The sequence below is a fragment of the Melanostigma gelatinosum genome (assembly GCF_949748355.1).
Source record: "Melanostigma gelatinosum genome assembly, chromosome: 9".
Classification (NCBI taxonomy): Eukaryota; Metazoa; Chordata; class Actinopteri; order Perciformes; family Zoarcidae; genus Melanostigma; species Melanostigma gelatinosum.
Genome location: NC_136642.1, coordinates 26,554,039 through 26,577,705, shown reverse-complemented (window position 1 = coordinate 26,577,705; position 23,667 = coordinate 26,554,039). Strand labels below are relative to the sequence as shown.

At 41.3% G+C, this 23,667-nt stretch overlaps 1 protein-coding gene across 3 annotated transcripts; it reads left to right on the top strand.

The window, feature by feature from the left end:
- Positions 1-1,728: 1,728 nt before the first annotated feature.
- cyb5r4 (cytochrome b5 reductase 4) lies at positions 1,729-22,771 on the top strand. 3 transcript variants are annotated; one of them, XM_079274707.1, is made up of 15 exons: positions 1,729-2,171; positions 2,483-2,636; positions 4,690-4,790; positions 5,113-5,188; positions 8,281-8,362; positions 8,448-8,505; positions 10,307-10,400; positions 11,473-11,505; positions 11,603-11,725; positions 15,519-15,659; positions 16,989-17,123; positions 18,039-18,189; positions 20,223-20,309; positions 20,801-20,962; positions 22,298-22,771. In XM_079274707.1, exons 1-15 carry the CDS (start codon positions 2,088-2,090, stop codon positions 22,350-22,352), a joined length of 1,536 nt encoding a protein of 511 aa, XP_079130833.1. In that variant the 5' UTR covers positions 1,729-2,087; the 3' UTR covers positions 22,353-22,771. The 3 variants fall into 3 exon arrangements, with proteins under 3 accessions (XP_079130833.1, XP_079130835.1, XP_079130834.1); XM_079274709.1 differs by lacking the exon at positions 18,039-18,189; XM_079274708.1 differs by lacking the exon at positions 20,801-20,962.
- Positions 22,772-23,667: the final 896 nt, after the last annotated feature.

Here is a 23,667-nt window from a genome sequence, read left to right as displayed (position 1 = left end):
GTATTCTGTTTGTGTTAAGACACTGTCGCATTATACGGAGGTATTTACGCAATCGTTACGGACCAGAGAAGCTCCGTTGCATTGTGTATTAACTGCTATGACTGTTTGCTTGGGATTTATTTTCATTTATTTTCATTTGTTTTATTACACTTCATGTGGTATTCTCTCCTCATTCAATCAGCTCTGTGAGTGAAGTGTGGAATCTCGGCTATCGTACATAACTGCCGGCAGTTCTACCGACAGCGGCACTTTGTGTACGATACGGCCAGCGATCCCCATTCTCACTACAACGCGGACCGCACGCAGAAGGTTGATTCATGACCCCCACCTTTGCTCTCTTTCTTGCCCCTCACGCACACACACAGCTCCTATCTCGGCCCCTGGGGAAACCCCGTTCAAACGATCGCCTCACAACACACGTGTGCATCTGCACCCGTGATTACATACAGCAGTCTCACCGCCATTTTGTCCGAGTCACTCGACTCCGCCATCTGGTGGTAGTTTAGCTGTAGTATCTTAAGGCCCCTCCCCTTTTGGCCCGCGTCACTCGACGCCGCCATCTTTGTAGTCTTTAGCTGTAGCTTTAAGACTCCTCTTTACTTACACACACACACACACACACACACACACACACACACACACACACACACACACACACACACACACACACACACACACACACACACACACACACACACACACACACCCTCATCCATTTTATTCATTCTTTAGTTTAGGCATATAAAATTGTATGATAACGTTTGTTGGTTGCAATATTAATTGATTTGATCATTTATTATTTTGATTTCATAAACTCTGTTATACTTTAAGGCGCAGTCGTCTGTGATTACTTGTGCATATGTATTTGATGAAACTGTATCTAGTAGTCTGTGCTCGAATTCAACCCTTCACTGTCACTGAATGTGTAGTCGCACCCGACGATTGAAATTACGAGTGGCCACTAATTATGAGACTTAGTTTTATCGTTTGGTTATTGGTCCCTGTTCGCAGGGTGGTGCCCCGTTGTTATTAATAATCATTAATAATTGGTACATACATTAATAATTCTATTGATGTCAAGAATTCAGTTTCTTAAATGCTGATAACCCAAACACGCTCCTTTACGTTCCCAACAATACTTATACTAAAACTTATACGACTACAAATATCACCACTGATGAATTTTTTTAAGCCACAGAAACTGTTCAAATATCAAAATGTTCAGCTCTTTCAGGAGAGGTGTGATATGACTTTTCATATTTTTAATCTTTAAACTCTTTGAATTATTAAGGTTTTTGCAATTTGTTTTTGAATTGATATCTATTTTCAGCAATGTTTTTGCGATTAATTTCAGTTTTCAGCATTCCAACGCATTTTCAGCAGGAAATGCTTTTTCTAGTTTTGACTGTGTTCCATATTTCAACCATGTCAGTGAGCCACCATACACACCAGTTTTATGGAGCCTGGGAACTTGCACACCTGAAATGAATGCAGCCATTGTTCAAGTTTGAAATTACACCTGTGCTACTCAAGCTCTGCCATGTCAAAATATCTGCGTAAAATAATATAGTCCGACAATAACTAATATATTTCTTGTTCATTGATTAATTCTTACACGCTGGTGGTTTTATGTGCAATGTATGATAAGAACAGTAGAGGGCAACGGAGGACCGTCGCAGCTCGATGACACCATTTGTTCACGGTGTCGTCAAATTGTGCGACAATTAGTGTAGGCGTTACATGGTGGTAGAACAACCAAGCCAGGATATATACATAATATACATAACCTATTTGATTAACACGGCTAATATTTACTTTGATTGAAATAATGTGACGATGTATAATTTGCTGTTATTAGTTCGTGAGCGCGTAATGTGTTCTTAGCCTAGCTTAGCTTAGCCTAGCCTGTTAGCTAAGCTGCATTGCTAAACACAGTTTCAACAGAGATGTGTCTCAACAAGGGAAGAAGCCGTACCTGTAACGTTGACATCTAGTAGCCAGTGTGACTGCGTTACTAAACTGTCATTTATATGCCACTGTGGTAAACTGCCGTTGGTTGAATAGGTTTTCTCAGAAGCGTTCACAACATGTTGAACATCCCGACCCAGTCGTTCCCTGCGCCGCGCTCCCAGCAGCGGGTCGCTGCGTCCGGCCAGTCCCGTAGGAACAAGGTAACGTCAGCTAACACCCCATACCCAACAACTAACGTTACTTCTTCATTCCATCGCACAGGGTACCGACGATCTCTTCTTCTAAAACCTGACAGTCAAAAGTTCTCTTGGAGCTTGCTAACTTAAATCCTTCAGCGCCTGTCTTCATTTGGACATACAGTTAACAGTGTATGTGTTCATTTCAACAGATAATAACAAGTGGTATGTTAACGTTAAACGGACTCAACGTAACGTTGTGTCTTATATCTTTTAACATTCCGCCACACGTCTCCAGAAGAGAATCCTCTGTAACATGACTCTGCTCTTGTCAGGTGGACTTGAAGCCGGGCCACAGTCTGATGGACTGGATTCGGTTTTCCAAGAGTGGAAAAGATCTGACGGGGCTCAGAGGGCGCCTGATCGAAGTTACCCAAGAAGAGATGCAGAAGCACAACACAAGAGAGGACTGCTGGACCTGCATACGAGGTGAGCCTGGTGGTCTGACATGGGACAAACGGATGAATAAGTTAACCTGCATGCTAACTGTGATGTTTAGCAGGCTGGAGAATACTTGCTGTCAGCTTGATGATACTTGATCGTTTGATTATCGTATAATTCAGAGTCAGGAAAAACACTTCCTTATGTCCACAACAGCAGTCATTCCCATAGACTGGGTCACAAGAGATTTTATTAGGTCGCCAAATCATTTTGCAGGATTTCCTGAACTGCATTTTTTTCTATTGTCATTGAATCTCATATGAAAGGCTCGGTACGTTCTGTTTGTTTTACTGATGAAAAACAACCCAGAGCCTGTTAACTCTACCTAAATGCATCTGTTTGGTCTCATTTGTGTGTAGTTGTTTTCAATAGCACATGCATGAAACAAAGTTGTGATTTATCAAACATATATTCCCTCAAAATGCCTGAGCCCGAATGTTTCTATTGTTCTGATAATTGTACTTATAATGTTTAATTTAGGATAAAAGGTTAGCGTGCAGTCCTCAAGCATTGAATGATGTATGGATCACTTGGTTACACAACAAAATGCAGTTGTTGCCCATTTGTTACACAAGTGAGGAAACGAGAAACAAAACCAATACATCAGGAGGAACGTAAACCGCAGCAACGGAACCATTCTCTGGGCAACATGACCGACATCAACAGTTCAACATCAGGGAAACACTGTCCATTCAACATTGTTTGTTTGACTAATGAGAAATGCATTTATTTTGTCTCCTTAATTAAGTATTGTACATGTGTACATGTTTTTAATAACACATGCCTGAAATACCATTGTGATTTATCGACTGTATGTCTCTTAGAAATGGCTGGTTTACCTCTTCAAGATAACATACGGTGACGTGGAAATGGCAGTAGAAGTGGTCATGAATGATCATTTAGGCATAAATTCAATCTTCTCATGACTTACAGATGAAGCCTGTTGTGAATTGGATCGCGAAGTGTGTGAGTGCAGGAAAGTAAAAGGAATCGAATGCTTTGTGAGCACAAGTGTAGCTGTTAGGAAATCAAATTCTACCCGGAGGCAAACACATTTGTTTGGCAGTAAAAGTCCAAGTTGCAATCCATGTATAAGTGTAGATCCATTTGTCTATGTTGGCTCTGAACGCCACGTCTTTAATGAAGTCTTTAAAGAGGCAGATAGAAATTATAAATTATCCTTTTACTTTGTTATAGTAATTAATAGTAGGTTTTTTCTTCATGACAACACACTATTAAAATGATATGGAAATATTTATTTTCCAAAAGATTGCATTAAATCAATCTTTTATTTCCTAATCTTATGTATTGTTTGAAACAGATCCTGTCATTAGTAGTTTTGATGATGTATTATAAGCTGCTGGAGGTATTGTAAACAGTATTCCTCACTAATATCTGTGTATGTTGCTGTGAAAATATCTCCCTCAAACAACTGTGTATTCAAGTTTGTCACCAAAAGCTACATTTTACAGATTACACGGAGACACTTCATGATAACGTTATAACTTACCTTTTCCAAATTCTCATCCTTACTGACCAGAGCCTGAACGCATCCTAATCTTCCATTGTTACTAGCTCTCCTCGTGTCATTCAAACAAGGATTGGTTTTCTACAATGTAACTAGGGCTGGGCGATAAATCGATTTAATCGATTAATTCGAATATATATATGTAACATTATCAGAGATCGGTGACTAGAAAAGCATAAATGCCGATGTCCTTTGCATATTTTTATGAAAATTGTTGCATAATGATCGTCAGTAAAACTTTATTTACACTGTAATTAATCCACGTTTCACATAAGTGGTGAATCGTGGGAGTGTGTGCGGGGGGGTCCATACGCATCATGGACTGACAATGGAAGTCTGTTTATCTCTGCCCTTGGCCTTCACTGATGGTAGTTGTGGGTTCTTTGCTGTGGTATCAACAATTATTTCACCAATATGATGTTGTGATGTTATCATTTGACTTTGGTGTGTGTGGTGTTATCAGTCACTGGGAAGGGATGCACATGAAGCTCATTGTTCTCTGTATGTTCTCAGGTATGGTTTACAATGTGAGCCCCTACATGGACTACCACCCTGGTGGGGAAGAGGAGCTAATGAAGGCAGCTGGGATAGATGGCACTGACCTGTTTGACCAGGTATGGAAGCTGTTAAAAATATATCAAATGTATTATTCTCAGCTGGTAAATATTGGTCCCCTGCTTGCTCTTCGCAGCTCATTGGGGCCAAACTAAATGATGCCGAGGCAGTGACTATCTGCCTCGGCATCATTTAGTTCTTTAAGTCCCTTAGAAAAGCTTAACAGGAGCTGAAACAAGCCCCAGGCCCTTGGGGGGACTGGAACACATTTCATTTGGGCTGTCTTGTGAGTTTGTTGTAGCTCTGTAAGCTCTTTAATGTGGGTATAAGTGACTTGATGGGTTTTCATGTGTTGCTGTGTTCACGCGTGTTTGTGCATAGGTCCACCGCTGGGTGAACTATGAGTCCATGTTGAAAGAGTGCCTGGTGGGCAGGATGGCCACTACAGTCATTAAAGGTGAACAGACACACAAACATACAGAATCTCTGCATCATCGTAAGATCTGCAGCCTTACCTCAGTGTGAACGAGACTCTCACGCAGCACTGGGAGCTGGACATCACCTGAGTAAATATGGGTTCTCTTTCTTTAACGTAACAAATGCACGGTGCATATCTATAAAGCGTATCAGAATCCCTCTGAGAGATGAACACACACTAGTTACTGATATACCATCTGTATCATAGGCTGACAGCAAACACTGGTAAGCCACTTGTTTGACTTAGAAGATAAATGCACATTTGTATTTTATTCAATTCAATTGATGTTGTACAGCCCAAAATCACAGATTAGCCTCAGAGGGCTTTACAATCTGTACACATGGGACATCCTCTGACCTTTGACCCTCACATCGGAACAGGAAAAACTCCCCCAAAAACCCCTTTAACGGGGAGAAAAAAAGAACAGACCTGAGGGAGAGCAATGGAGGAGGATCCGCTATCAGCATGGACAGAAGTGTGATGGATGTCAACACATTCAATGCTTAAGATATAAAGGATTCATTAACATTTTATTGGTGGTGTTAGATCCTGGGATACTTCTGGCCCGATACGGGGCTACTTACTGACTCAGCTCTCTATTAAAAGATTGTCGAGCTGGTGTTCTTGCGAGGGAACTCGCCTGGCTCCGCTAACTGCCGTTACTCCCGTCGTCTACCCTGCTTCCTCCGGTCTGAGTGCACTCGGTCGAGAGACCAGTCCTGGCCCCGGGCGCTCCCACCAGTCGCGTCGGTTATGGCAGCTTCCCTCTTATGGATCCGTGCTCTTGGTAAATGCCAGGTTAGGTTTTAACGGCTAGGATTACTTCTTTCTAAAACCGTAAGGGGTTGTTAAGTGGATTCGGTCTCTAGGATAACCTTTCAGAACTCAGTTGTTAGACATACAATGACTTTAACTTTTTACTGCCACGAGGAACTTTTTACTACTTGAGCAAATAAATGCACTTGAGAAATTTACTTTAAATGCAGATTAGATATTTATTGCAGGTTATAGTTAGTTAGTTAGCAAGGGTTAAGCTACAGCTCACATAAAACGTTACTACACTTGATTCGTTACTTTAATTTTCTTCTTCGATTATACTCATTCGTTTTAGATGCCGAGACGGCTCGGTTGGAGCTGGATGTCCAAAGGTGCGATGAAAAGGTTCTTTTGGAGTTGTTATGAGCGAAGGTCTGGCCAGACCCTCGGTCCTCCTGCTCTCGCAGCGAAGTTCGGCCAACAGTCCACAAAACTCAGTACAAAGTCTTTCTAGGGCTGCTGCGTCTTCTCCGTTGTCCAGTTGGTAAAGGCGAGCAGGGGGGAGAGGTGATTCTCCGTCTTTCAATTTTTGTCCACGAACGGCGGTCTTCTTTCCGTGAACAGAGACGAAGTCCTGGGACGCCTGCTGTCGAACGAGGTCCAGTGTTTCTCCATGGATGGCTCGGTCGGCGTCCCATCGTGAATTCCCCTCTTGCTGTTTGCAAGTTACTTCTTTTATAACACTTTTGGGCTGCCTCTCGCGTCTCTCCCCCCTCTTCCTCAACACGGGGTCCCTCAGCCCGTGATTAACATGACATCATTGATCTGGTGCCTGTGCTTCGAAAATGACCTAACTTTTGTGTGTGTGTGCATGAGGAAATCACCCCAACTTCCCTGTCTGGGTGTTCAACATCTGTTGCACTTCCCCTTTTCCTACACTCGCACATTTGTTCCTAACTTCACTCTTTCTGCTGACTCATCCTGACAAAACACTCTTCCCACATCTCGGCTCCGGTCACACAGAACATCTGTTAATCAGTTTTTACATTTGTTAAATCAGTTTACTTAGTACACATTTGCTTATAAAATGATTATTGATCTCATCCTTCATCATTATTGTGCTTTGTGTCTTTTCTTCTCAACCATCATTATTTCCCCATCCCTTGAAGCAAACACCCTGCTTACTTCCTCTTTCTCCGTACTTTCTACACTCAGACTGCACTATACTCAGATACACTTATTATTATTATCAGGTTTACATTTGTTAAATCACTCTATGTATTAAACATTTGTTATGTAACGATCATACACTTTATCTTTAGATTACACTTTAACTATTGATTTCTGAGTATATGCTTTTTATATCCTGACCTTCCCCTGATCGTGTATGCATGTTTTCGAGGCAGCTCTGTGGGCTCAACTCTTCTTGACACCGTGAACAGAGACGAAGTCCTCAATACATCAGTTACGATCGTCCGTATCTCCTCATCGGCGCACTTGGACTTTGGACCGTGTCGAAATCCCAGTGTGTTGCCTGCAAACGTCTCCTTTTATCCATCATTCGGGCTTTGTCGGCCCCCTCCTGTTCAATACATGATCTCATCACCCCACCCACTTGAGTGGGCGTTGGGTCCTGAACATGTCCGGACAAGTCCAGGCTTTATTGCCAACTCATCCTGACAAAACACTTTTCATACATCGCAGCTCCGGTCACACAGAACATTTGTTAAACAGTTTTTACATTTGTTAAATCACTCTATGCATTAAACGTTCGTTACATATTGATTGAACATTTTGTTATATAATGATCATACACTTTATTCTGTGTATATACTTTGTGCTTTTATATCCTGACTCTCCCTTGAATGTGCAAGCATGTTACCGAGGCAGCTCTGTGGGCTCAACTCTTCTTGACAATGGATTGTGGTAGATCTAAATCATCTGTTGTCAAAAAGTGTAGCGCTGTGAGGACCCTGTTGATTGGTCCTACACAAGGTCAGTCACATAAAACAATATCATTTCATGACAATCTTCCTTTTAATATGCGCATTGCTATCTCACACATTGTTTCTGCCTGATAACTCTACTCACAGACATGTAGTGATAAATATGGCCCTGATGCTGCCTTGAAAAGCTTGCGCACAAAATGTTGCTAAGAAAAGACACACACACTAAATGCTGTGTAGGATTGCGTATCTCAAGCAGGTGTCAACAACTTGATTTATAAAGTATTGGAAGTGGAAAACCAGTGTCTATCTAAAGAATGAGGGTATGCCTCAGTAGTTGTTGGCATTCACTTCTCTTTTTGTTCTCAGCTAGCATCCCTTCTTCACCACAGACCAGCTTCGCCCCCCCGATGTCAATGGCTGCTCCCACAAAGAAAGACTCCTGGCCGCGGTATGACACATGAACATCTAAAAACGAATATAATCAAGACATACTCACTGCCATTGTTATTTTCATCTGCTGTCTGTTTGTGTAGGTACGACTGGTTCCAAACTGAGGCCACTGTTCATCTGGTCGTTTATGCTGAAAGAAAGGTAATCACTGATCAACCATATACACATCCATGATGCATCAAATAAGTCACTAAGCTCCATATCACGGGATCTTTCAAGACTCTACCGGTTTCACGGTATTTGTTTCCGCCTCAATGCAGTGGTCCTGCAGCTGAAATACCACCTTATAACCACATTATGGCGCCACAGCTTCTATTCATTTTTAAGGCTGTAACTATGTACGAGTCGTTTGAATAACGCTTGAGCATTTAGAAACTGCAAAAGCCTAAATTCAGGAAAATATAATGTTCTCAGCTGGTCTGTGGAATCTACCTTCATTCCTTAATGACAAGTCTGGACCCAAAGAGATTAAGATGGGATTTTACTTTATACAACCTGAACATTAAACGTACTGCGCTGCAGAGTCATTCCTCGGCTCAGCACCCTCTATCATGGTGCAGCTCAACTCAGTCAGAATGCATTTTGATTGGATTATCTGCATCACGTGATGTGATTCTCTACCCATCAGCCTCTGCTGGCTGTTAAGTTTCATTTCATGGTAGTCGGAGCCTGTACATGGACACTGAGCGGCATGTAATGCTGACGTCATTATAGGACGGCCTGTCACTGGCTTAATGCATTTATTAATTGTCTTCCGTCACTTCCTGTGTACTTCACCTCCGATTTGCATGCTTTACCCAGCATGCAGTTCGGCGGAGACATTTTATAAATGTACAATTATTAGTGCTACAAATTGTTTATCTGTCACAAACTGTTGAGTCGTGGTGTTTTGCCCTGTTAAAGAGCGTTAGTTGTGGGTTGTTAATTGTTGTAATAATAATTGTTGTTATAAAGTTAAAATGTAAACCATGAGTAGGACTCTCTCTCAATACAGGTAAGACAACTAGCTCCGTGCGTAGCACTCCTAGCTGCAAACAATATATTTAGCTGCCTGTTGAAGAGATGTATATGGTATATGAAAAATTCATATCGTACGGGAAATTGAAACCGGTATACCGCCCAGCCTACATTGTGTCCATCAAACAAAATATGTTCCCAGGCCTCTACCTCCCCAACAAGTTCATAACCCTTTTCTCTGAATTTGCCTTCATTCTCTGCAATAATTAGGGGTATTTCACCAACTAGCTTTTTTATAGGCAACAATTGCCGTTAAAACGGTGGTGCAAGAAGTTTGCTCACATGCACCAAATTTCAAGTTTCAAGATTGGGATTTATAAAGAGCAAATCAGCATATATTTGGGCAGAAGTGCTTTCTGTGTTTTTCCGTAAGCAACCCTCTGGCCTGAGTTCTACATATTTATAACTGAGGCTCGAGGTGATCTGAATCTCCCCGATGACCCGACACTCAATAGGCTCATAGAGGGAGAAGCCTGCTCAAAGAGGGTTCAATTTGAATCTTCTATGTATTTTTTACAGCCCAAAACCACAAATTAGAATCTGCACACATGGGACATCCTCTGTCCCAGGACCCTCACATCAGAACAGGAAAAACTCCCCAACTCAATGGGTTGTCGCATGAGTGTTCAGTGTGTTTGCTCCATGAGGTCAGGCACAACAAAAGGAGCCAGACATCTCTGTTCCTGTGTGTCCCCTGCTGCACCCTCTGTGCAGCATTAATCACAAACCAGACCCTCTTGATCTTCACCTTTGTCCACCAGCCATGTGAGCGTTGGCTCACATGTTCATCAAACGTCATTGTTAATGAAAGCTTTAAAGCCAAGTTGTGAAGTTGTATTTTAGGAACCGCTTGAAGCATGAAGTTGTAACGGGTGAACTGACCAAGAGGTTCCTGGATCAATGGGTAACATGTTGTCTCTGTCAGATCCCCAGCTCCGGCTGTACCATTGTTGACCTGGAGGCGGGTGTTCTACGCCTGGAAGTGCTGCTGGGGAAGATGTCCTACATGATACATTTACGTGAGTAGAAACACGTATTTCTACATTGTAATGTGCTGTCTACGACACAAACAGAAATGAGACGCACTGCGGTGCAGCACATGAAGTTTACTCCTCCGTTCTCTTTCCTTCAAAGCCCTTTGGAACTTCTGTTTATGAAAAATGCAATGTAGTGATAGGGCTGGGTTATGAAACCTGCTATGACACGGCCCCGGGCTAGTTTATTAACGATCGGAGTGTTGTTATCTGTTCTTTATCAATGATCCATTCTGAATTTATTCCTTTTTCGATAATAAATTGGTATCAAAACAATCCTTAAGATTGTCCCCCTACTGGTTTACCTACATATTCACTATGAATGTGTGATTAATAAGGTACACTTCAATTCCTACAGCTTTCTGTAGACATTAGAATAAGTACTGTGTGTCTATAGAATAAAATCACACAACCCCTATCAATATCACTTCACAGCTATGTGAAGTGATAAACACTCCTGTTACCCTCCGTCCTGGTTCCACATCTGCTGCTAAACAAGTCACACAACACATTTGGCATTGTAAGGGAAAGTTGTCGGTGTCTGTAAAGATCGATTTGGACGAGGTCAACAATCATGCAAATGGTCCTACGGTGTGCCCAGTGCCCAGACATGAGACTGAGCGCTCCACCACTGTCAAACGGTTTGAACTCTTCTCACCGTGTCACAGTTTGTGGCGTTGGATTGAGGCGCTTTCACAAGCCACAGTCTGTTTGGCTAGTCTGAATCACAGTCAAATTGATCCTTGTGTTTTTGTGGTCCTTGTGATGCAAATTCAAGAAATGCACTCCAGGAATGTACCAGTGTTTCAGTTTGTCATGTGTTTGTTGTGTTACAAATGGGCTTCAACTGAATTCCGTTGTGCAGCTCTGTGTTACATAATGACAATAAGTTGAAGGTTTTCTGTTTGGTCTGTTTCGGTTTCACAGTGTACAAATAACAATGACCATGAACCATGATGTGTGTGCAAGCATATGATTAGACATGGACACACTGACTGTACACAGTATTTAGATCTACTCGTGTTATCAAATCAGTGTCGTTTTCATGCTTTTTCAGGTCTAGCTGATGAAGTTGAGGGAAACGTTGCTGGTAAGACAACATCTTGATTTGATGAGACAAAGGTAATATCTGCGAAAACTGTATTGATTATCATGTTGTCATTCTCAAACTGTAATGTCTTCAACAGTCCACAATGCCTTCCAAGTGGGAAAGATCCAGGTCAGCATACGCAAACAGGCTAAAGGGAAATGGAGCAGTCTTGGTCAGCCACTGGAAGTTCACAATACATTTCTACGCAAAAAAGACCGAGGTGAGATCCAAGATGGAAGGAAGCGGTCCACTGTGTGTTGTTTAAAGTCCTGTCCACCTTGTATTTGAATGTTTATGACATCGCTTGTGTCACACCAGTTAGTCAGGTGCAGGTAATCACCAGGTAATTACTTTCCTCAGTCTAGAGGAGCAGACTAATATCAAATGCTCTGAATTCAGTTGAAGAAGCTTATTTGCAGTCTTATTGTAATGCAAAGAATTTGTACAAAAGCAGGGATGTAGCACAAGGTGGAAGTGAACACAATGCTCTCCTGTTAAATGTGAGAGTGCAATAAAAATATTTTTCACTAAAATCAATGAATGACAATAATCTCAATATTGATCAAAATAATTGATTACCATTTTGGCAATAATCTCTCCTTCAGTCTACTGAGCTACTGTGTGTGTGCGTGCGTGTGTGTGTGTGTGCGCGTGCGTGTGCAGGAGCAGCGAAACACTACGCACCATAAACGGCAAAATACAGGATGACTGTTTATTTCTGTTATTTCGGTGCACTGAGTGAGAGAGCCTTTTGTGTTTTGCTGTCATGTGGTGTTTATTCACCAGCAGAGCTATGCAAGCAAAAAACAATAAGTAATTGTTGGAATGCTGTTAAGCATTCCAACTATTTTTATCCTGTTTCTTTATTCCACTATTTCTTCCGTCCCCCGTTTCATCGCAACGCTTCTTCTTAATTTTTTAAGCTACAGAAACCGTTCAACTATGAAAATGTTCAGCTCCTTCAGCTCATGTCTGCTATGACTTTTTCTATTTCTAACCTTTAAAGTTTTTGAATTATTAAGCTTTTAGCAACTTTTTTTTGAATGGGATCTCTATGGAGAATATTTACAAATCCTCTTAAACTTCTTCAACTTTCAAATCCTTCAACTTCCTCATACTTTCAGCTACAGACACCTTTTCAACTTTCAAATGTTGAGAAAACCCTCAACTATTGCCAACATGATTCAGCTTTTTGATATATTTTGATATATTTTTATATAACTTTTTGAACTGCAGCAATTTAACTTTTATGATTTTTCAGCCCTTTTCTGACTTTATAATGGGTGTGTATTGCGCAGCTTAGAGTGCGTGATGTCACCGCTAGAGTGAAGAGCAGCTTGAGATTCTTGTGAAAAAAACATTTGTATTTTGCCACTGTGTCCACAATCTTCACTCTTCATGCATAATTTCTGGATGTAGAAGTAGCTAATATTGTCCTTGTCGTAGAAAAATGACTGTGGAATCCCACAGATTTCCACATTTGACACGGAAGCCATTAATTGAGAGGAAAACCAACTTTCTGCTCCATAGAGACCAATGTTAAATTTTGCTTCAAAAACATCTTCCACAGAACACGGTACCCCATTTCTAGATCGCCAGTTAAGCCACATTTTTTACACTACAGACACAATTTTTACAGGATCTGTTCTTCAACTCATCCTTCCCCTCAATTATTAATATCGGAGCAATAGGAGCTACGGTTATGGGAGTTTTGAGGATTTGTTTGAGAGGTGTTTCCCTGTTTTATCTCCATGAAATGGCTTCAGGCACACAGGTGTTTGCGATTGAGTCAATAGTGATGTTGATAAACACACAGACTCACAGACACATACACTCCTCTCCCTCTCTCTCTCTGTGTGTCTCATACTTAGGGATCTTTAGAGGTCTCCCCCCCCCCCCCCCCACACACACACACCCCCACCCCATTTTAAAATAAAAGCCGCACACACATGATTTGTTGCAGCTGTTACGTGTTGCATCTCGGCCAATCAGACATGAGTATTCTGATAAGTTTCCTGATTCGAGTGACATTTACACACACCGCGACACAAGAGGGAGAGACGAGGAAAGACATGGCAGAGCAGGACAACAGTCATGTAAGCTGTAAAAGATAAAACATCGGACAATCTCCAAATGAGAAAGTTTGCCAGAGATATCAGAGCCTCTCTCTTGCTCTCTCTCAGCCTCTCTCTCTCTCTCTCTCTCTCACAAATTCTTTCCTCTCTCTCTCTCTCTCTCTCTCTCTCACAAATTCTTTCTTCTCTCTCTCTCACTAATTCTTTCTTCTCTCTCCCTGTCTATGTCTCTGTCTCATACAGTTATTCAGGTCTTAGAGACTTTTAGAGGACCCCCCCCACACACACACCCCATTTCAAAATAAAAGCCCCAAAGAGTGAATTCTAATTGAAATGCTTGTGATGAATCCAGGCATTTAATAACCTCTGTTTGTGTGTCAAACATGATGATTATGTCTCCTCTCCCCCTCTCCCCCCCACCCAGAACCACCCTTTCAAAATAAAAGCCCCATGGATTAACTGTATTTAAACAAGCTCAAAATTTGGCTTTTTTGTTGAAATTACTTTTCACTCCTATCTCTCTGTGTCTCTCATACAGTCATTCAGGTCTTACGGATCATTAGAGGTCTTTCCCCCCTCCTCCACCCCCCCCCCCCACACACACACGCCATTTTTAAATAAAAGCCCCACAGAATGAATCCTAACTGAAATGCTTGTGATGAGCGTGTCATTTAATAACCGGTTTGTGTTTATCTAACATTATGATTCTGTCTCCTCTCCCCTTCTCCCCCACACCCCACACCCCATTTCAAAATAAAAGCCCCAGAGAGTGAATTCTAACTGAACTGCTTGTGATGAAGCCTGTCATTTAATAACCTCTGTTTGTGTCAAACATGATGATTATGTCTCCTCTCCCCCTCCCTCCACCACCCAGTCCCACCCTTTCAAAATAAAAGCCTCATGGATTAACTGTATTTAAACGTTTCGCTCAAAATTAGGCTTTTTTGTTGAAATAATGAATGCTCTTACTAATACTGCGACAACTACTACTACTGCTAATATTTCTAGTATTACCACTACTACTACAACTTTTGCTGTTGCTACTATTACTACTACTGCTACTGCTATTACTGCTACCATAAATATTATTACTACCACTACTGCTATTACTACCACTACCACTACTATTATTACTGATACCGCAACTGCTAATACTGCTATTCCTGCTACTACCAGTACTAATAACCAGTACTAATACTACTACAGCTATTAGTACGACTGCTGATACGACAACTTCTACTACTTCTTCTAATTACAAATACTTCGACGACAACTTCTACTACTACTGCTACTACAAATATCACTACTGCTACAACTAGTACTTATTCAAATGCTACTCATACTTATACTGCGAATAATACTTCTACTACTACTACAACAGATATCACTACTGCTGGAATTCTTTTAAGCTACAGAAACCGTTCGAATATCAAAATGTTCAGCTCTTTCAGGAGAGGGGTGATATAACTTCATATTTGTAATCTTTCAACTTTTTGAATACAGCTTTTTGCAATTTTTTTAAAATTGGATATCTATTTTCAGCAATGTTTTTGAGATTCATTTCAGCTTTCAGCATTCCAACGCATTTTCAGCAGGAAATGCATTTTCTAGTTTATGAATGTAATCCTTGGAAAAGATGCAGAAACACCAGAAATACACACTTAACGTAATAGAGTTCATTCAGCCAACTATGAAGTAACAAACACTAGGACACATTCACAGTGAGAGAGACATTCCAAATAGGTTACACAGTGGGTCTGTTATTTTATCCTGTACTTTGTAAAAAATGAGAATCAAGTCATTAAGGCATTCCTACAGGAAACGGAACATCAAAATTACATTAAAAAAATGATCTCTGTATTTACAGTGAATACAAGCACATCGTTCTGTCAGAAAAATGTTTAACTTGAGTCCACATCAATGATCTCCTTCTTCCAGCTCTCCACTATCGGGATTGTGTGCTGGTGTCTAAGACTGAGGTGAACCATAACACCCATATGTTCAGATTGCAACTTCCTCGTGGGACTGTGATGCATGTGCCTGTTGGAAAACATGTCTACCTCAAAGCCCTCGTTCAAGGTAAGGAACCAAGGAGTAGGACTGCACTGAATACAGCGGATGTTGTCCTCTGTGCTTAAACAGCACAAAACAGTTGACTGCACCCATTGAAATATACTTCTACATATAAACAAGTACCGGTAGCATCTGCGGTGATGGTGCAGTACACACAGCTTCAGTTAGGTATACTGAGTTGGTAGAAAACGGGAATTAGTCTGTCCACCAAGGCTAACTTCTACAGCCTCAGTGAGCATGCTTCCTCATCACCTCAACCACCGAGTACAGCAGGTCTACATAGAGGCGTCTAATGATCCCGTCTCTGTGCTATAGATCTACCTTCAAATCCTCCGCTCTGTCAAGACTTTCACAATAAGGCAGCCGAGAACATGCTGGAATTAGCAGGCAACGTGTTGCTGTAGCAAAGCTCTTCTTCAGACTTCACAATAGAAAGAGGTTAGTCTAGGGTTGGAACATCAGATGAACGAATCAGAGTTTGAACTCCTGCAATTTAACCACTGAGTAGACTGTAGAGGGCCCAAAGAAGAGAGGCCAGGTGCACCGGTTTTCAAACCGTATCCTCCCGTCATGTAACACTGTGGGGGACATCAACAAAATGGAGGTTTGAATCATTTCATTCTTCTTCTTTTGGGGCCAAAACTATTTAAAAAGTAAATAATACATTTGATGTCTAAAATATAATGCAGCTTAGCTAGCAAAGCCTCAGATGTCTGTGCCGCTCTGCATCACTCAAGTTTTAGTATTTCTCAGTGTGTTTCGTCTCATAATGGAGATTCAAATTGTAATCCTTAACACTGATCTCTTCTCCACAAACTAAGCACGCGGCTTTACCTTTGACTTCAGTAAAGAAATACTTAAAGTCCATGTTTTGTTAAAAACTCTACACTCTGTCAATCTTTGATTTTGTAACACAGGCTGACATTTGTGAGGGCTAACAGCTACCTCACATCTCCAGTAAGCTCAGTTCACCAACACATTGCAGTGACGCTGCTGCTCGCACACATTCACCAACGTACTAACCGACGGAAAAAGTCGCCTTCAAAATAAAAGCAATGCAGCTGTATTCCGTGCATGATGTACACCTATTTATGTGTTATTCCTAATTTCCCATTGACGGGCCGGTCCGTGAGAGCCAAAGGGCTGGGTATGGCTCGGGGGCCGTACAATGCCCAGGTCTGCTCTAAATGGACATTAAATACATCAGTACAAATGCATGAAGGCTCTCTCTACTGAGACACACTCAAAGCATCCTTAAGTCATTGACAAAGGAGGGATGAAGCTGCTTCATATGATTCTAAGAAGTTTTGTTTCATGATGTCTGTGCCTATCCAGACACGGAGGTAGTGAGGCCATACACTCCAGTAGATCAGAACCTGACAGCTGCCTCCCAGGAATCCGAGCTCTACCTCATGATCAAGGTCTACCCCGACGGAGTGTTCACCCCTCATCTCAACAGCCTGCACGTCGGTAAGTCAGTGTGTCATGTGAGGAAAGAAGGAAGAGAGAGACTGAGGGTCAGAGGTTAGCAGTCCCCATCAATCTGTGTGTAATTAGTATGTTTCATTTAGTAAGGCAGCATTATGCAGTCCGTGTGTGAGACACCCCTCCAACTGCATTCTGGGAGTAAAGCTGCCAGTAGGCTTCTTGTCGGATAACTTCACCTTTCCACTTTTGGATTAGCTGTGTATCTATTTGTGTAACTTTCATCAACTGACGATCCGACATGCACAACCCCTCCCACTGTCACTGCTCAGCTGTGTGGGGGTGACACGGCTTTTCACTTTTCTCTCGGCTCTCTCTACACAACGGTTTCTGCCACTTTTCATGTGAACACCAGAGTGTACCACTATGTATGCCCTCCAGGAGATGCATCATTCTTGCATCTCCCCCCTCACTCACGTTGTTGATTCGTGGTAAAAACGACTTCTTTTCTCGTATAACGTACCTGAACTCTGAAAGAGAGCTCTGTCTGGCATCAGCGAGCTCAGAAACTGAACAATAATGTGGTGTTTTATGGAAATCCAAAGTGAAGTAATGAGATCAATCTTATTTAATTTGGGTTCAGTTAAACTAACGTCTCAGAAAAGATCAGCCTGTTGTTTCATTAATGCCACAGAGGTCATGAAGTGAAGGATGGAATGCTGTATGACACAAACTAAAGAAACATTGAACGTCCAATATGATGAGCAGCTGAAGATAACTTCTGTGTGCTGTGATGACAATGCAGTCGCTCGTCTGCTGTTTAATGATCCCAACATTACAACTATTCTGTGTTGTTTTTCATTGTTGCAGTGTTTTTCTTACCAATCTTAATTCAAGCTGTCTTTTTGTATTCATTCATTCAGTGAACTCACTGACTAATTCTATATTGTTACTATCTAGGTGACTGTGTATCAGTTAGTGGTCCAGAGGGTACCTTCAGTCTCCGCCCCCTTTGTGATGTCACATACCTGTACCTGTTAGCAGCAGGCACAGGGTTCACGCCCATGGCTCGCCTAATCCAGCTGGCTCTACAGGATGGTGACACCATCAGGTGGGGACTATCACTGTACTCAGATCAGCAGATTTCACAATACTTCATGCTTAAGTCCCTTTCAGACAGGAGTCCATTCATCTTTATCTGATGGAAATTGAACTTGTTGCTCCAATGTCTGAATACAACATCCTGGGCACTTCTACATCAAAGTCACAAACACACATAGACAGGGAGAGAAATGTGCCAAAAGAGCTGAAGAAAACCTTTTTACAGCCACAGCAATAATCTGAGTCTCTCCAATAGTTTCATTTTATATTTTTAATTCCAACTGGATGAATAAATGAATATCTAGTAAAACTCTGAACATACAGCATTTCATCTTAAAGGAATTAAACGCAAGTCCAAACTCTTAACGTCCTGCCACTAAGGCATGAACCCTGTCAGATATTAAGATACAGCAGTAGAATTGACTCAATAATAACGTTAAACTAGCATAACTGTATCCGTGGATTCTAGGGCTGCAACAACGAATCGATTTTTATCAATCATCGATTATTATCGATTTTATCGATAATAATCGATTGTTAAAAAAGTTTTCATTATCGATTCGTTGTGTCGTGCGATTATTACGCCACTCAATGAGTCGCGGAGATGTTTGAGAAAAAAGAAGGAAAAACAGAGCGGAGCACAGCAGTTGTTGTGTGAAGTGGAGCTTCTAATGACGACCAAGACACGTCTGGTTTTGAACGGAACACTTTACTTCCTGAAAGCTGCAGTTTAACAACTGTTACAGTGAACAGACCCGACATATACGTTCGGTTTTCACTTATCGTTAGCATTGTTGCCGTGAATAAGCACGTATCATGCTACTTCCTGTCTCTTCACAGTAACATCACTTCCGTTTTCATGCTCTTCACAATAAAAGTAAACAATTTACAACAGAGGAAAGAGCATCGGACCCGTAACGTTGTTCTGAAACATGGCGGAGGCAGAGGAGTCAGTACGACCTAAGTGGTTCAAGGTGTGGGAGCATTTCACACTTAATACATTTAAAAGTGTGTTCATTGCAAGATATGCAAAAGCGACATGATATGGCACGGGAGCACCACGGTGATGATTCAGTCTGTGAGCGTAGTGCAGAGAACAAGTTCTGACGTTCAAACTAATCCTGTTCTGATTTGTATTTTTCTTTATTTTTTATAAATAATTTATTGTTCTAACAGCTCAGGTCCCTTTAAACTAAAATATACATATTTTTGTTCACGTGTATGTTTTTTGTGTTAGTCCATTTGTTTTTAAATTATTACTTTAACAGCTCAGGGATGTTCAAGGAGCAACCCGTTTGTGCACTTTCTGAAGATCAGTTCTGTTTTTGAATAAAGGGTTGGAAATTAATGCTTTAAAAAAAAAAAATGTTTTTATCCGATTCATCGATTAATCGAAAAAATAATCACCCGATTAATCGATTATTAAAATAATCGTTAGTTGCAGCCCTAGTGCATTCACTGTGAGAAGTGATGGTGAGTAGTTATTAATTAAGGCTTTATGTATTGGTACCATAATATCATTGTACTCTTCTCTTCTTCATAAATGTCCTGTCATGAATAAGGCCATTAACTGTCCCAACAGTACTTCTTGCAAACCTCTCAACATTGATCTGTTTCTCTGTGTTCTTTACCGTTGTGTGTGTAGAATGTACACTCACTAACACAGCTGTCTTCTCTGTGTAACGCGCCACTTTAGAATGCTGTAGATAAAAGAAGAAAGAAGCAGCAACTCTCCTCATTACCCAATCTAAATGTCGAACATGAAGTTAGGTTTTAGGACCGCTGCTCTGGGTTTACATGGCAACGTTTTTAGAATTGAAAGTGAATGTGAGGTGAAAATGTTCAAGGCCGTGTACAAACATCTTGTCCAGTGTTTGGATTCCTTTTGGAAAAAGTGAAATATAAAGATTTTAAATAATAGCGGTAACTACAACACATAAATAAAGTGTATTTACGAACATGTTCTTTGTTCGGAAAAAAGATTCCTATTCATTGTGGGCAGTGTGCTCCGTATTACTGTTTGTGTCTTTGATTGTACCGCAGGAAAACCACGCTGCTCTTCCTCAACCGACGAGAGGAGGACATTCTGTGGCGCTGTGACCTGGATGAACTGGCTGCTCGTCATGAGAGGTATCACAGCCGAGTGTTTCAAGCCTCATACTGTATGTCCCCGTTACAAGCCGGCCTTCATTTATTCTTAATTAGACAAACTAAGATGTGGAGTATGTAAGGGAGTTGCTGTGAGGATAGAGCAGTGCAGAGACAAAGGGTGAGGTGTCACCAGTCCATCCTTTAAGCATGTTGATTATTACCTACTGTCTGTCATTTCTTAATATCCCTTCATAGTTCTTTATGTTGGGAAACATATTGAAGAGAGAAGCTTTGATCTCTGCCTGTCTTCTTTCAGTTGTATTTAGATCAAAAGATTTGAAGTAAAAACTTGGTTGAATGTGACAAACTGATGGACACATTGAGTGTGAATGCACAATGTGCTTCTAGGCTTGACACCTCCACATCTGTATGAAGGCAGTGAAATGCAGATGACTTTCAGCTTTACAAATTCTTCTGCTACACCGGGACCTTGTGTCTTTGTACATCTTCAGAATGTGTGTGTGTGTCAGGTTTCAGGTGGAGTATGTGCTCTCCAATCCCTGTGAAAGCTGGACCGGCAGGAAGGGAAGACTGGACGAGTCCATGCTCCAGGATGTCCTCAACAGGCCTGATGGGTCCAAATGCTGTGTGTGTGTGTGCGGCCCCAATGCCTTTACAGAGCTATGCATAGGGTGTGTGTTATCACCTTTATTATCCAACCTGTACCTCACTGTCCTCATGCTCTGACAAGTGCATCTAGGTTAATCGCTTTTACAGTTGAAAGGTGCTTTAGGAATATCTACAGCACGAACACAAATAACTCTGCTGGTTTGAATGTTTACAACAAAGTAGATCGATAGGTAACGTGTGATATGAAGTGAAATTAAATGTGTCAGCCTCCCACATTTAATTTCAACACATCTTTCTGTCTAGTTTGTCGTCATAGATCACATATTTTGCGCGTGCCTCTTCCAATCCCTGTTTTGTGCGGACCCAGTCGCTATAGATGAGGACTCTAACCTGTGATAGATATTAACAGTGAACCATAACGACTTTACTGTGAGTGTGGCTGACCTGGAGGTTTGTTTACATTCTGTCTCATCAGCTGACTGCCCATGTTTCTTAACGATGACGTGGCTCAGTGGTAGAGCAGGGTTGTCTTGATCGGTGGCTCCACTAGTTCATGACGTGTCTTTGGAAGAGACACTTAACCCCAGATTGCTCCCGTAGCTGTGCCTACTGTGTGTGAATGTTGTATGAATGTTAGATAGTCCTGATGGTCAGGTGGCACCTTGCATGGTCAGAGAGAGAGACATAGAGACGGAGAGAGTCAGGCAGAAAGTTCCCTGGAGACTCTTTTTTAACTCTACATAAGCCGACCAAATTCCGTACATCTCGGTAAAACGCAGTGCGAGGGCTGCTTCGTTAAAATGTTGTCATTTTTACAGCCAAGCACAAGAACCAACTATTTGACTGCGTGTCAAGCCTCTCAAAAACTGCTGTGTTGTTCATGGTGACTAATGCCTTCCCACGACAACGTCGCTCCATCAAAACACCGTCACTTTTCAGTTTTGCATCATGAAGGTCTAAATTATTTGCTGAGCAACTTTTAGGTAGATCTGGTTAACCTACTCAGAGTAGCAAGACAAAGTATAGCAACTGTACCTGTACCTGTAGGTGGCGCTATGGCTATGATTCAAACTGGGCCTGTAGATGTCTTCAGTACAGACGGTGGAAAAAAGGACCAGAGTATTGCACACTAAATTCAAAATGGCTGCTTTCCTGTTAGGTTTAGGCTTTCCCTCCCAATGGCTTTTTTAAAGTCTGGACATGATGCATATGCCAACCGAATATAATGCATTCATGTGAAATGTAAAGAAGGGGACTTGGACTTTCATAACTCTGAGGGGGAGTGAGACCCATATGACATATCTAGCTTCTATGTGCTACGTTTCTCAGTAGCCTCAGATGCAGTGGTACTCCGTTCTCACTGGCTTGTCCTCCTCTCCCTTTTGTTCGTCTGTCAGGTTGCTGAAGCAGCAGGGCTTCAGTGAGGAGGAGCTCCACGCCTTCCAGGGCTGACTGCCTCCACACAGCTCCACCCTGCCAAGACTGAGTGCCTGAGAGAGAGAGAGAGTTTAACTCCTGAACTTGTTTGTGAGAAATGAATGGAACATTGTATTTCTATGCACCAAGGCTCTGATGGGCTGCACAGTGCAGTATGATTCTTATGATTGTGACCAGTGTCTGAAATAAAGTTCATAAAAAACTTTAACGGTTTGTAAAACACACAGACGCAAAGAAATTAATGAATCGTTCTTTTTTTTGCATCTCAGTGTGCTTTGCTGTGGGGTATATGCAATATACAAATATAATTAACATGAGCTTTGAAATGCATAGCAGAGGATCATCTGAAGATATTTATAGATTATATTGTTACATGGATGCAGTTGCAGGAGAGTTCTTACCTCTGAAGTGAAATAAAACGCATTATGGAAACATTTTTAAAGGGATCGTCCATTCATTCAGGCTGGGACACTTATCATTATTACTACAGAGTTATTACTCCAGTTGACTCATCCAGGTTCAATTCTGACCATCAAGTTGCCTATCAGTTGATTTTCTGACCTTTTTAAAAGAGAAATGACATGCTAAAACCTGCTTCTGCCTTATACACATTGAACCTTATGGAAACATAAAGCAAACACCGTGATGCAACACAGTGTTGTCTTAACAAGTGTTATGTCACTTAATAAGTGTGATCATTATTGCTGACGAGGACCATACCCTCTGGTCTGTTTCACAAAAGCCCATGAAGAGAACATGAATATCTGCAGCTTTCAGCACTTTACTGGCATTTTCACTTTTTTTATGCTCTTAAACGACGTTTCAGGCAGAGAGGAGGCCAAAAGTGGATTTTGTGAAAGTAAACATAGTTTCAAAGATTTTCTTCAGAAAAGTAGCTCAGGACAGTTGCTTTCACAGTCTGATGTCAGTTTCATGAATATCTGCAGCTTTCAGCACTTTACTGGCATTTTCACTTTTTTTATGCTCTTAATGTGAGCCTTTAATCAACGTCTTCAAATAGTCTGTGAAAGAACTTTCACTATTATTTTTGAACGTCTTCTCACCAGTGACCACATTTAATTTTTTTTAAATGTCTTTTCATTTGAAAAATGCTGACTGGGGGCTTTCAAATGCAGTCAAAGAAAGAACTTTAAAAAGTTTTGACTTACATAGAGCTTTCAGGAAAGAACATTTCAAGCAAAAACGTTTTGCGTTTTATTGATCCTGCACAAAAATGATTTCAACGGCCCTGTGGGTCGGTAATATCTGCTTTCCTTTAGCATAGGATACATTGGACCATCCTTTACCAAAGGAGATAAGAAAGGAAGCA

Coding starts and splice junctions, on each gene's coding strand:
- cyb5r4 (XM_079274707.1), top strand. CDS start 2,088: ATGTTGAACATCCCGACCCAGTCGTTCCCTGCGCCGCGCTCCCAGCAG. Junction 15,660..16,988: donor CCTCAAAGCCCTCGTTCAAG/GTAAGGAACCAA, acceptor GTGCCTATCCAG/ACACGGAGGTAGTGAGGCCA. Junction 20,310..20,800: donor CTGGCTGCTCGTCATGAGAG/GTATCACAGCCG, acceptor TGTGTGTGTCAG/GTTTCAGGTGGAGTATGTGC.